At 40.3% G+C, this 14,745-nt stretch overlaps 1 protein-coding gene across 1 annotated transcript; it reads left to right on the forward strand.

The window, feature by feature from the left end:
- Positions 1-4,786: 4,786 nt before the first annotated feature.
- Positions 4,787-14,622, forward strand: lonrf1l (LON peptidase N-terminal domain and ring finger 1, like). The gene is made up of 12 exons (XM_034898236.1): positions 4,787-5,540; positions 8,187-8,305; positions 9,342-9,464; positions 9,615-9,812; positions 9,933-10,146; positions 10,444-10,540; positions 10,637-10,751; positions 10,859-10,980; positions 11,090-11,248; positions 11,397-11,559; positions 11,832-11,984; positions 14,192-14,622. The coding sequence occupies exons 1-12, from the start codon at positions 4,934-4,936 to the stop codon at positions 14,348-14,350; spliced, it is 2,229 nt and encodes a 742-aa protein (XP_034754127.1). The 5' UTR covers positions 4,787-4,933; the 3' UTR covers positions 14,351-14,622.
- Positions 14,623-14,745: the final 123 nt, after the last annotated feature.

The following is a 14,745-nucleotide window of genomic DNA, read 5'->3' on the forward strand; positions in this document are numbered from 1 at the left end:
GATAGAGATGAAAAAATTAAGAAATAAGTAAACAGAGAAAAATTGTCCTTTTATAAAGGTGGAGATTTTACAGGTTTTACTGTAAATAACAGGGCAGATTGAATGTTTGTGAGGTTTCAAAGGAAGGAAAACGGTCTTTGTGTAAGCTTCATTCTCTGCACTGTCTTGGCAGTGTTCAAAAAGAAGTAAGAGAGTTAGGTCCTCATAACATTCTTTATTCATAAAACTCACGCTTCAATCTGAGGATGCGCATTTTTCGTGTTGAGTTGTATGATTACTTTGCTAAGCCATTGTTCATATCGTAAATGTTCGTACCTTTTAACTGTGCCTCTGCCAAATAATAACGCATGACAATTGCAGTTTATTTAAAACAAATATATTTATACCTCAGATATGTTTGTTTTGTATCATACAATTTTATTTTATTTTATTGTAAATGTTAGGCTTTGTGTTGCGAAATGAACAAATGTTTATCTTTTTTATTAATATTATTTCTGTACAGGTTAATCAAAGTGCACTATTAAAAGTATTAAAATAAAAAACATGTTTTCATTTGTTATATCCTCAAACTACAGTTTGTTCTGTGTGCTTACACCTTCTCAGATCCAAAGTTTAAGGACAGTTCCGGAGCAAAATGAACTCGGGGGTTAATAACATGTGTACCGAGTCGACAGCTCTCCGGGATGCGTTTTCATACTAATCGAATGTGAACAGTTTTAGCGCAAACCGCTAATTATCTTATAGCATTAGTTGTCTGGGAACGGGTAAAATAAAGAGAAATTGCTATTTTTGAACCACCAACAAGGCTTAAAATAGCACCACACTTCCACGGTAGCATAGTGAGGGTCCCTACATGCAAACCAAAGCATTGAGAACTTTGTAATGGCGTTTTTCCTTTACATGGTACCTGCTCGACTCGCCTTGACTCTACACGCTTTTTTTGGTTTTCCATTATGAGAAAAAGTCTGTTACCTGCCAACAGGTACTTTTTTTAGTATCACCTCCGTCTCCCGCCACTTTAATATAGTTTAGCCTGCAATGTTTGTTTGTGTTTTTTGCGGCCTCCAGCTTCTTTTGAAACTAAACTTGTTATTTACATAACTCAAGGACATTACTTACTATATGTGTTCTAGAAGTGTTAACTTGAATGTGACAGAACACAGCCAACTTGAACCAAGACAATTTATTTACATTAGTGCTGGCATACTCACTTTAGTGTCTGTTGGACCATGAACACTTCATGTGGACAGGAACAAGAGATTGACCAGAGCCTCCAGAATACTCACACATAAAAACCACAGTTAGTAATGTGCATTCAACGATTTGTCTTTACTATTTGTTTGAGTAATAGACAATGATAAACCTTTACAGTCAAAATGTTTCTGCCTGTTTTTGCATGCACATTTGTATGTATTATTGCTGGGAACCCAAACACCTCTGGGAGAGTATGGAGGAGCAGATAAGACTGACCAAGAGTCAGCACAAGGGCTGCATTCCTCCGCTCTTGTTTGAGAATCAGACACAGAAGGTTTCCCACATTGATAAATGAATACACATGCGTGTGTGTGTGTGTGTGTGTGTGTCTCTGTGTGTGTGTGTTTCGTCTTCCAGTTTGTCAATCTTTTTTTATGCTGTACTCAGTTTGCAACAGAATAATAAATCAAGGAAAAACAAATTGAAGCCCCCAATTAAAATGTATACATATATTATAATTGGGGGTTCTGATTTATTTTTCCTCCTGGACCAGAGGTCATCAGCACAACTAGTCTGTTTCTTTTAAATAAATGAGGGAAAGGCACCGTGGGCTAAGACTGAAAGATGACAGCCGCCCTCAACAAACTGCAAGGCTAAAGGGCAGTAAACTAATGAAATTGTGCCAACAATCAAATTTGTCTGTATCTACTTGCACATGCTCATTGGTCTTCATTGCATTTTTGCCTGGCATACACACAAAAATTGACACCACACAGGCTATTCATCTTATTACAGATTGTAAATAATTTATCACATCATATTGTGCCATTTCTGACACACCAGGGTGTGAAAGGAGGACCAAAATGCAGGAGACTAGTCAGGCAGCGAGCTTTAAAAGTGAATCCAAAAAGGTGGGAAATATCAAACATTGGATAAGTAAACACTAGGAAAAATGACACCGGGAGACAAGAACTAAAGGCAAGAGAACTCAAACAAGAAGAGGAGGGGGGGTAACGAACGACAGGTGACATGAGGGCCGAGGAGGAACAGGTGAAACACATCAGGGCGGGCCTAACAATCACAAAGGCGGGAAAACACACAGGGCAGGACGTAAAACAAGACATGACACATGAGAAGAACCTACAAAATAAAACAGGAAACTAATCATAACTAAGGATTATATTAGTTTCCCCTGGTGTACGCACCATGAGCAATAAGTAGTTGTGTTTGGTCACAACAAATTAGGCATGCCAACTACCTAACAGGAACTCTGGGACATGTGTAATGCTTTGATGGGTTCCTTGGTATTATTGTGACAACAGAATTAGCGTGTTACATTGATAACACCATGTTTTAAGAGTCAACATGGGAAAGAGCAACAGAGAATTTAGTCACACAATGTTTCTACAGATGACCTCATATCATTCCACATCATATCTCCATATTTTAGAAATTCCAAAGGCTAGAAGTAACCTCCAAACAAGGTATGTGCGTGCGCACACACACACACACACACACACACACACACACAGTCTAGTTGTTTTAATGACCTAATCACTGTGTCCCACATGTGGTGGGATCAAATTCAAATCCCACAGATGGGGTGTCACAGTTGTGATACAGCTGTGTGTAGGCATGTACAAATGTGAGTGTGACAGGGCAAGAAAGAAAGTGGCATGACAAACAAGAAGAGGACGTAGCCTACAACCGTGTACATCCTTCTCAACATGGAGTTTTAGATGTTTCTTTATTATTCTTCACATATTGTCTTACTTAACCTCTGTGGCATTTGCTCATAGATTAAGCAAGCAAATGTTTGAAGTGTAGTGTGTGGCACTATCCAGCCAGCTGATGCCTTGTTGAAATGTGTCAGCCCAAACACAAGGGGTCACTGATGTATTTTCAAGTCACGACTTAATTTCTGTTTTATTGTTCAACACTGCCCCCTCACGATCGTTTGGAAAAGGGTTGGCATGCTCACCAACAACACAGGCTCCACGCTCCCTTAAACACAGATGGAAATAATGTGCTAGGCCACCATAACACATGTCTTTCAAAATATGTATAAAAAAATTAAATAAAACTATCTTTTATTATAAATGTTTTATGCAGACCTTTGCCAAGGCCTGCCCTATCTTACAATGTTCATGCAGTGTGAATTTCCTGGTTAGGAAGTGTTTTTTCCGATTATTTTGACACCACTTAAACACAGCATGTAATCAGAGAGAGAGAGAGAGAGAGAGAGAGAGAGAGAGAGAGAGAGAGAGAGAGAGAGAGAGAGAGAGAGAGAACACGAATGAACGAACGCGCACGCACGCACGCACGCATGCTACGGCCTGTCCGTGTTTTATTGAAATATAGACCACTAGAGGGAAGGCTCCCTCCACTTACAACGTCCCTCCGTTGGATTCCAGAGATGACTTCTAATCAGCGACAAGAGGACAGGAGGCCACCTTGTTTTAAGTGATAGCACTAGTGCCTTTCAAATATGAAAACTAAATCTCTTTGTTTGTTGAAATTCAGATTGAATAACTAATGTTTTTTTAGAAATGGAAATTTCCTAAATGTATTTATATCCTTTACCTGTTTAAAAGGTCTGTAACAGCATCAGGGCATCATATACTTGTAAAGTACTTTTATATTGCTGACCATAGCTTCTGGATTGTACAAAGCAACACCATGGTTACAGGCCAGCAGTAGTCAATGGCAGATGATGACGGGAGGTAACTGACAGTTCAACATGTTGTCACAGCAGAAATCCTCTTTGGAAGAGAAGGATTAGGTGATCTTCTACCAAGAGGTAGAAAATAAATGCTAATGGCAAAGGTCTGTTATATTTATCCTTTACATTTTGAATACATTCACACATTTCAACGAAGAGTTGGACTGATAAATAGAATAATATTAGAATAATTTATAATCTTTGGCTCACCAAAACATTACAGTAAAGCAGCAGAACATGTAACACATAAAACAAGTAATGCAACGATTTGATCATGTCCCTAGTTAAAAGTAATCAACCTCTGCATGAATTATAAATTATAAAATACTCCAAATACTTTTAATTATTTTATAGTTGGTGTTTAACTCTCTTTGATTTAAAAATTGTCTTGTTTCTAAATTGTCAGACAGGCACACATTCTACTGATAATGAAATAAACGTATATGTCACGTAGGCAAATATCACATAGGCTAGAGAGATTCAGAGCCCATGTCTACCTAATGTCCGCATGTTCTGTGTTGAACTACAATAGTTTTTTTTTTTGAGCATATAACACGTATACAGCTACAAGTGTATATAGAAACAGGTCTGAACTACAATAGCCTATCTCATTAACGAGACACTGAGGTCAACAAACAAGAAAGCAATAAAGACTTCTCACATAAATGATTAAAATGCTCTGTGATAAACAGTTGAAAAATGTGTTTAAGTTTACATCTCCCTCATCTGATATTTCATCTTCTATGCACATTGTGTTGTAATATTTTCAATTTGATCAATAACGTCCTTTATACGTAGTTACGAAACTTTCAAATACAGGTTTTGTAACCGAGACGTCCTGACCAATCAGGGCACGACTTTGCTATTCACATGACCATGTTTTTTATGTAACAATTGGGTGCTTGTCGGTCCATTAGCTACACTGTGAAGGACCGCGGCTGCTAAAGAAATGAATGTAGGCTACACGTCAACAGAAGAAAATCTACATTACATTCATTTTCTTTTTCTGACACTACAATGTCGCTCAAACCGCAAGTGGAGGACGCACCGGAGGAGAGAAGCGCCTTCTTTATTGGCCCTGACTCGGACAACGTCTTGGAAGGGCAGGACCACCATCAATTTATGCTACAAAAAGCCAATGCTCTAGCATCGAAAAACGACCTAAAAGAAGCCATTGACTGGTTTTCAGTGGCTTTGCAGTATGGCCCTGTTCAACCGGAACAATTAAGCACCTTCGTGGACTGTATCCTCCGCAACTTTAAGAGAAAAGTGGTTGGACCAGACTCACTTTTGGGCCGGGGTCGCGAGGCAGGGGATAGCTGTAAGGACGAGGATGTCTTTGACTGTCCTAACTGTCAAAGCTTTTTAGGTGTGCCTGTGACCATAGCCTGTGGCCATTCGTACTGTAATAGATGTTTACGACGACGGCTGCTCTCCAAATGTAGGCTATGCAATGAACCCGTTAGCGGTGAGGAGAAAACTAACGTACTACTGTGCGGACTTTTAGAAAAATGGTTCCCCGAAGAGCTGAATAAGTCTAAAAAGATAAGTGAAGTGGATGAGCTGTGTAGAAGGAGACGCTACCAAGAAGCAGTGTCGCTAGCAACCGATGTTATTCAATGTGGTAAGTGTTGTTTAAATAACCCTAAGTGCATTTTTTTTTAGATAAAAGGGAGGTTTTCTGGTGGTGTGTCTGCTGCGCACTCTTAGTGAGGATGGTAGGAACGTGTCACTGGGACGTTTTCTGTGTTATAAAATGTTACTTGAACATGAACAGAGTACCATAATGTTTTTTGTTGTTGTAGACACCAAAGGGCTAAATAGACTAAATTTTACTGACCAACATTTCGAAAACCCACTCCATGTGTGGTAAAGGTTACAGTCTCCTCCCATTATCTGTCGTGTAACCTGGTAGGGTAGGTGCTGCTTACGACATTTCACTATCTGAGCATGCGCGCTCGGTGCACGTTGCATAAGGATGTTACGTGGAGCAGGTTTTGTAATTCATCAAAGGGAGGGCTTCTGTATTTTGTAACTGTTAGCTATGTCTGTTACGACATGCAGTTTCATAAACATTCTGCAAGATGATGAATGCATGCATTTGTGCGTAAAGTTATAAGGCAGGGGCAGGGTTGGGGGTCTACGTAGACACTCAGCCAGGCAGTGACTTTGCTTTTTTAACAGTTCCTTATATGCAAGGAGAGTCACTAGGCTACTGCTGTGGCAAATGAATGGGTGCAAATCTCAGTAAAAGCTTGCATAGGTGAAGTCAATGAGATTTGCTACTTTTACCAGTAACAACAATGAGCTAAATGCCCAGATGTTCCAGTTGAGGTAACCTGAATATGAAAACAGCCTGCAAGTTCACTGAGCAGTTCCTGCATTAAAAGAGGTTGCATTGTTGTTAGTATCACAACTTGCTTTTCACTGGGATCTGAAAGAATAGGACTCTTTTACAGGAGCCATTTTGACACTGCAGGGCAAACCCAGGTGCCCGTGTTTGATTTAGGTGGACCCTGGCTGGTATGAACTACCATGCAGGCCCTGCTTACTAGAATGGCTGTGACCATAGACTTTAATAGGCTTAAACCACTTAAACTAATTTCCATCAGGGGGAGACTCCCCCCCCCCCCTCCCAGGTTGCAGAAAGTCAGATTACATAGAAGTCTATAAAAAATGACTAGTTCTCTCACTTGATTTATTACATCAGTAAACATTTTCATAATTACTTCATGGTCTCAATTGCTGCTAAGTCTTCTTCGATACAGCAATATGTACAGATGCACAGATTGTGGTATAGTTATAACAGAATAACAAAGCCGATACCAGTGTTTTGTTTTTATTTTTTAATTATTCCCTCTTTAGTGACAGGAAAAAAAACTACATCTTCTCTCTCCACATACCTTCAAATGCCAAAAAAATGTTAAAGAAAAAAATGTAATGTAAAGAACAATTAGGGGTCACTGGTTTGGCACTTTCTACCAAATCAGTCACTTGAAATTGCGTCAAGGATGCACACTGGCCGAGTCGTACCACTGCTTTAGACTGCGCTGCAGATAATCTGATAATGGGGACACAAACTTCCACATATTTAGGGGGGTTCGTTGATGTCATGGTGACTAGATAAACTACCTGTGATCCTGTTCACATTAGCTGCTGTCATACATCAGAATAAAAACAGATACATCCCATTTGTCTCAATGAGAGGTAATAAATTACTTGCCATGGTAGCTGCCATGTGCAGAAAAATTGCAACTTAGTCCTGAAAGAAAATAGTCATATTGATGGATTGCAGGTAAACCTAATCCACTAATATAATTAATTTATCAGTAATGTCTGCACAACATACTGATTTATTGAGTGCCAAATGCCGGATTTTAGCATGATCCACATCCACAGGTATAAAAGGTCATGCATATGTTTATACTTTTATTATTATTACAAGTGATTTAGCCATTTCTGAAAGTGTTTAAGGTTGGTTTAGGCTTGTTAAGATTGTTTGCTATTGATATTGAGTACATGCCAATGTTTATAGCTCTTGTGTACCCTTAAATACAACTAGAAACAAAAATATAAAATGCAATCTTCTCTTTATGTCCTTGCAACTTATTTGTCCTTTGCATTGTTGGCTGAGAATTCGCTGACACAGTTAATATCTAATTAGTGTTTATCATGTGCTTACGCAACAGATGACTTACAGGAACTGAGAGAGTTTTAAAACTTGAACACTACCTACCCATGCAAGTAGAGAAGGTTGTAGTTTTGCTCATTAAATTAAAGGTACTTTGCTGTAGTCAGTAGGGCTGCACAATTAATAGCAATTTTTTTGAAATTGTAAATTAACTAGTGCAATATTCAAATTGCAGTTGGGCACAATTGTTGTTAAAGGCAATATGTGTCAAACCAATCTAAAATAAGTGTTTGGCTGCAGAGACGTCCCGGCCTACAAATTTTATCCTGCACACTAAAGGAAAAATATTAGTTTAGGGAGCCTCCCAAAAAATCACACTTTTTCTTTCAATGAAAGTAAGGATATTACAAATATGATAATTCCCGCCAATATTGAGAATCATCGTGAATCTGACCAAGTAGTCAGTATAATTAATATGGTGTTATTTGTGTTTCTTGATATTTAAGATACCCACTATTAAATATCTGTTTATAATAAAATGCTGTGCTTTAGAGTATTTAACAATACATATTCAAATAAAAAACCTTTCTCAAATTAATAAAAGATTTTTCTCCCCCCTCTTCCTCATGTCCTGTGCAGATCCAGAGACGACGGCGTTGGCACGACTATCTCGGGCGGAGGCCTACATGGCTCTGAAACAGTACCATCGGGCTTTAAAGGACACAGAACTTAGTCCCTGGTTCAGTTGTTCTGCTGAAGTAGGTTACTTACTGATACTGTAGTCATTTGTTATCCCATGCTACAAAAATGTTATTTCAGATTAAAATTCTCTTCTATTAGGCAAATGGTAACTATTGGTATGACTTGGTATCATGAGAGGTTAATCAGATCAGAGATTTGGATATTGGACCAAATTGAATGTATTTAGTTGGTTCTGTAAGGATTGTGACATTACCAGGTTGTGTACGTGTGCTCACACGCCCGCCTGGCATGTCTGGCATGTGTTTAATCTGCATGTCAGTCTCTTCTGATATATTGCCCAGCCAGTTATTACCAAGAAAAGGTGTATTTTAAGACTGATTCCAACAAAGCCACAGACAGGGAGCACCTCATTTGTCATGTCATGGTAATATAGTTACAAGTTTAGAGTGTTTTTCTTTGCGTCTGAATTCTCTGAATCATAGCCCAAGAAGAATTTCTTAGTAGGGACCCTGTTTGTTTGTTGTTTGGTTGGTTGCTTTGTTTACAAGGCATATTTTTAATGACTTCGTGCTATTTCTTTTTGTATGAAAGGCAGAAGGTATTTGGGTAAATAAGTTACAAAAGAGGATCATGAGGTTGAAGAGGTTTTCTAGAGATTGACAGAGAATGCAGTGATTAAGGTTAAGTTATACTTGACTATTACATCAGTAACATGAGACCAAGTGTCTGGATTGAAACGATATGTTTTCTCTGTGGTGCAAACTAGTATATTAATTAAAATAACTTGCATATTTCAAAGTGATTTATTTGACAGCATAAATGTATTGCATTTAATAAAAAGCTGCTTCTCTTGCCTGTGTTTTAAGAAATATTCTTTTCTGTCAGACTCTTTTTAAAACAATTGAGCATGATTTTGATTCTGTTTTTTTAAGATACATTAAAGCATAAAGACTTCCCAGCAAGCGCAAAGTTGATAGAGGTTTAAAGATGGACTGGTGTTTGTGTACATAGTAGTTAAGCTAAGTATGAGCGTGAATACACATCTGAACATAAATGCTGGTACACCATAACTCCCCTTTTTTGTCCTTTCAGGCTTTGTTCAGGAAAGCTATGGTGCTGCAAGAGATGGGCCAAGTGGACGAGTCCCTCCAAGTCTTCCTCCACTGTCTATCTGTGGACAAGGACTTCCCCTGTGCTAAAAGACAAGTGGAAAAGGTGAGAGCATTAAAGAGAATAGATGGGTGCAGGTGCATTTGCTATTTTAACAAAGTGTCAGGCTTTGCGCTTCGCTGCGTCGGGTGCAAGACAGGGCCCTCTGTCTCCCTCTCAAATGTACAGGCTGACCAACTGACTGACTGTTTACAGATCCTGTGTGGCCTGCTCCACCCCACTGAGGAGAATGTCAAGGTTGGCCTGAGAGAAACAACGCTGAACACGTCACCTCACTTGCGCAGTAAAAGCCTCATGGCCGATGCCCAAGCTGGACCACACAGCCCAGTCCAAAGACAACACCAACACCAGGTCCGCACCGCCTCGGCCCACCACCATCTGGACAACCAGGAGGTACTAGCAGACTGAATAATGATACACATGGTTTATCAATGAGCTTCAGTGCTTTTGTTGGCACTTGTGTATAAGAGTCAATCATAATCTTCTTACCATTGGTCTTCTATAATTATTTAGAAGCGCTGGGAAAGCCTGGAGCGGCCTGGTCTGAGCCGAGCTCATTCGCTGCGGACGCATGGCTCTAGTTCTGTTGAGGAAGGGCTCAAGAGAGTTTGCTCTGCTCCTCAGCTGGGCGACGAGGACAAGGCCAGCCTGCTGAAGAGGAAGCTGTCTGTGTCAGACACAGAGCACTGTGTTGTGGACAATGGAGGTAGCAAGCTTAAAAAACAAGGTCAGTGGCCAATCCAACAATTGATTTGCTTTATGTTCTTGCTAATGTATTATATCTTAGTTAAGAATTCAGGAAAATCTCTTCTGATTCTGTTCACATTAATATCTCATAAATAAAAAATAAAGTAAAAAGTTTAAGTGGACACTTGGACACTTTTGATGGAAGGATATGATGGGTAGGGTAGACTCTCAATTCAAATGAATAACAATCAGATGTCCTATGCCAACAATGTATATGATGAATTCTTAAAAGTGAAAATAAATTGTTAAAAGCTTTCTTCTTTCTGGTTGACGTTAGGTGTGGTGAAAAGCTCCAAACCAAAGGTTAAAACCTGCAGAAGGGTTGCTGAGGATCTTCTGGACGCCAATGACTTGGAGTGCTCTCTCTGCATGAGGTAAGGTCACACACTGGTGGGCCAAAGGCACACATTGTACACTTGACCGAAGTTTTAAATTAACATGTAGATGTTGCATTTCTGTGATCAATATAGGTTATTCTACGAGCCTGTGACTACACCATGTGGACACACCTTCTGTAAAAACTGTTTGGAGCGCTGCTTGGACCATACACCCCAGTGTCCCCTCTGTAAAGAGAGCCTGAAAGAGGTGAGAGACCACTCTGCATTTATTGAATCCTGATATTAAGTTAAGCTAAGTAAAATATGTTTCTTGCTTCCTGTTTTAATCATGAACTCATATCCTGCTCTGTCCAGTATCTAGCATGTAGAAAGCACACAGTGACAACCGTCTTGGACACGTTGATCAAACAGTATTTGAGTCAGGAATATGCAGAGAGGACTAAAACTCACCTGGAGGAGACCCGAGAGCTTTCTAAGTAAGAATTTCTGTCCATGGCCTGGTGGATTCCTCATCATCAGAAGCTTCTGTATACAAAAGTTTCAAAGAGACTCAAAGGGTCTAAAATGTTCTCTCCCTTTGTGCAGTCCGACAAAGAATGTGCCTATCTTTGTGTGTACCTTGGCCTACCCCACTGTGCCTTGCCCCCTGCATGTCTTCGAGCCACGTTACCGCCTCATGATTCGCCGCTGCATGGACACAGGCACGCGGCAGTTTGGGATGTGTATCAGTGATCCCCAGAAAGGGTAAGCATGAAAGCATTAACACATGCAAGCACATGGATTTGTAAGAATTACAAGCCTGGTCTGGCTAGCCAACAGGGCCGGTCAAGTTTGGCCGCCAAAACATACTTGTCCACATAAACCAAAAACTAAATTGTGTCCATTCCTGCAGGTTTGTAGATTTTGGCTGCATGCTGACCATTAGGAGTGTCCATTTTCTCCCTGACGGACGATCAGTAGTGGACACCATTGGAGGAAAACGCTTTCGGGTCCTATCCCGAGGAATGAAGGATGGTTACAGTACTGCTAACATTGAGCACCTGGGTGATGCCAGGGTAAGAACCACAATAACTATAATTTGATTGATATTATCTAGTATGTTATGCTTTTGTAAACGTACTCCATCCAAAATCGGAGTTTTAGATATATGAAACTACCTTTCTAGTTTAAAGTCTACAGGGGTCGATTTTGGGATGCATGTCACTTTAAGTAGATTCAGGGTTTAGACATTCATTTATCATTCATTTCATCCAATTACTTTAAGGAATGTATATTTTTTTTGTTTAAAAATCCAAAAGTGACTGATAGACAGCAAAAATTCTATTAGGTGGAGGACGGGGACGAGCTAGAGAAACTACAAGACCTGCATGACGCAGTGTATGAGCAGGCCCGCGTCTGGTTCCAGAACCTCAAAATCCACTTCCACAACCAGATCCTGCAGCACTTTGGACCTATGCCAGAACGTGAAGCTGACATCCAGGTAATCATTCATCAAAGTTTCTTAATCTTTTACTAAACATTATTCAGTGTGTTTGAATGTAGTTTTAAAAAAAAGATTAAATTTGGGTTAAGACAATGCCCTGATTTCTCAAACGCCATGTATACGCCTTACTGCCATGTAACTCCCTACCGGTTCAAATCTGAGTTCTAAAAACCTGGCTAACAGAGGTAGAGAACTCCTTCAGTAATTGGGGTATTCCTCCATGTATACGTTTAGGCATGCTTCAATTGCCCCTCCCCACTCCGCTGGAGTGGTTTTTGAACCTGTCGTAGAGTAATTATATTCGTTGCTAAGACACCATACCACATAACAGTGATGCCCAGCCAAGAGCCTGTGAGCCATCTGTTTTACTCCCCGCCGAGGCAGCAGCGGACATCAGGCGAAGGCTAAACAGATTGTCCATCTCAGGGGCTGTCAACACCGTGTCTCTGCAAAAAAGTAGAGGGGCCGAGCATCCCCCGCTGCAGCCGCTGGCTAACCTAATGTTAGTTAGCTAACAAAGTTAGCTTGCTAAGTCCATCCAACACTGGTTAATGTTACTGATATAATTAGCCGAACTAAGTAACTATAATTTTACTAATTACAGAGGCCGATCGGTGTAATGTTGACAGTGGGCAATCAAAACAAAAGCCATTTGTGTGTTTGCTGATCGCCATCTGCTGTACCGGAGGTAGAGTTTCTCTGTCATTCTCCCCATTCTTCCCCACTCATGTATACAGAGAGAACTGGCATAACCCGGTTATTCACTAACCCCGGTTACTGCTCTGCATGTAAACCCACTGCTGCTGTAGAGCAGTCAGTGGACTGTAGCAGGAGTGTATAGAGTGTGGATGCCTGAGTTGGAGTATTAAGCCAAATATTTCCATTGATATTTGTGCTTGTTTAAACAATAGAAATATAAGGATTTAGTCCCAAATATATTGGTTCTTATCCATCTACTGTCTTTTTACACACTCAACTTGCACATTGCTGATAAATTGGAGGTGTGAAAGGAGTGGCTGGCATTGGCCTTATTAAAATGAGGAGTAATTAGAACTAGTAAACCGGAAAATTATATATTGTGCTTAGTTTAACTTCTTTTGGGGTGTTGGTTTCCTGAAGAAACTGACAGAAAATTAGTATTTGTGGTGTTAGTGACTTGTAGAGAAGTTGTGGTTTGTGTAGCAGGTCAATTTGTGAGAATACTCTGCGGCAGTGAGTTGGTAGCATGTCACGGCTAAGCAGCTGGTGCTTAGAATAAGAATAAGATTTAACTTCCAGTGCTTGTGGTCATCACAACTTTTTAAATAACCAGGTATGCAGACAATCAAAGGAACACCAATTGATATAAAATATTGTTATCCACTATATTATTATCAGAATTGGTAGCAGTTGTGCTCTAGCGGTAATTTACTTCGAAATACTGGACGGTGTCGAAGGCTTATATTAGCTCGTCTGACACTGCAGATTATTCTGTCTAATCTCATGACACACTTTCCTTTCGGGGAAACCCACATTACCACGGATTCACCTGCCTTAGAGGTTATAATACTGGATCTCAGTTGTTGTGTGTGCTCAGCTCTGGCTCGTAGCCTGCAGTGTCGAAACGGATTACAGCTGCGCTATTAGGACAACCCGGGGCGGAGTCCATTGACAATAAAGGCTAAAGAGCTAATCCCACCGGTCCTGTTGCGTCAGAAGAGTGCCATGAAAAGAATCTCCAACTCCATCATGTTGTCCTACAAAGGAAAGCATTGACCATGATTTTTGGTGTTTGTTCCAGGGAACAAGTTGTTTGGCTAATGGCCAGTGTAACATGTAGCACGGACATAGTAGACGTCATTAACTTTAAATTCTTCTCCAACTGGCTCAGGGCTTTTTCAGACATGGAATTTTGATGCAGACCTGCGTTCCTCTAGCAGATTATGGGACATTTTTGTTTTTACTTATTTCAGTGTTGCATGGCCGAGTATATACTCAGTCCGCAATCAATACAAAACGAGTACTTCCCTTCAATCCTAATTGTGAAACAGGAAGAATAACACGCAAACTGGAAATCTTTAATTCTGAAACAGCTGAAGGCCTGGGGTAACAGCAGAAAGGTTTTGGTTTGTGCGAGAATGTCGCGGCACACAACTATGGCAGCAGGAGCTGTGCACAACTATTTTCACACACAAAGGTCTAATACTGTTCCTCCTGTCTTCTAGGCAACTCCCGATGGTCCAGCGTGCTGCTGGTGGCTGCTGGCTGTCCTGCCTATCGACCCACGCTACCAGCTGTCTGTCCTCGCCATGACCAGCCTCAAAGAACGCCTGGTGAAGATCCAGCACATCCTCACATATCTACAGAGCATCCCCAACAACTAGAGCTTCCTCTTCTCATCGCCGCAAACATCTTTTCAACTTTGAAATAACATTCAAGCAACCCTGTAACAACATTTCGCCAAGTTTTGTTTCTACTGCCATCTGATCCTTCAACTTTTCTTATTACAGCTGAAAAACACCTCATTTTACAGTTCTTCACATAAAGCCTACACTAGATAAACAGCAAAGCTGAAACATCCTTAAACTGTGGGCAAACCACCTCAGGGATACTTTTGCTGACGCACATTATTTGTTCGTGACTATGGGAATTTTTTTTTTTGAAATAAGACAAATATGACAAGCTATTCATCTGCTTGCATTGTTAATGCTGTTTATTTTTATAAGAACGTCCCTGAATGACCCTGTTGAAAGAGAAGAGCAGTTCCCACTCCTCTTTG

This window comes from Etheostoma cragini, chromosome 2 (assembly GCF_013103735.1).
Source record: "Etheostoma cragini isolate CJK2018 chromosome 2, CSU_Ecrag_1.0, whole genome shotgun sequence".
Taxonomy (NCBI): Eukaryota; Metazoa; Chordata; class Actinopteri; order Perciformes; family Percidae; genus Etheostoma; species Etheostoma cragini.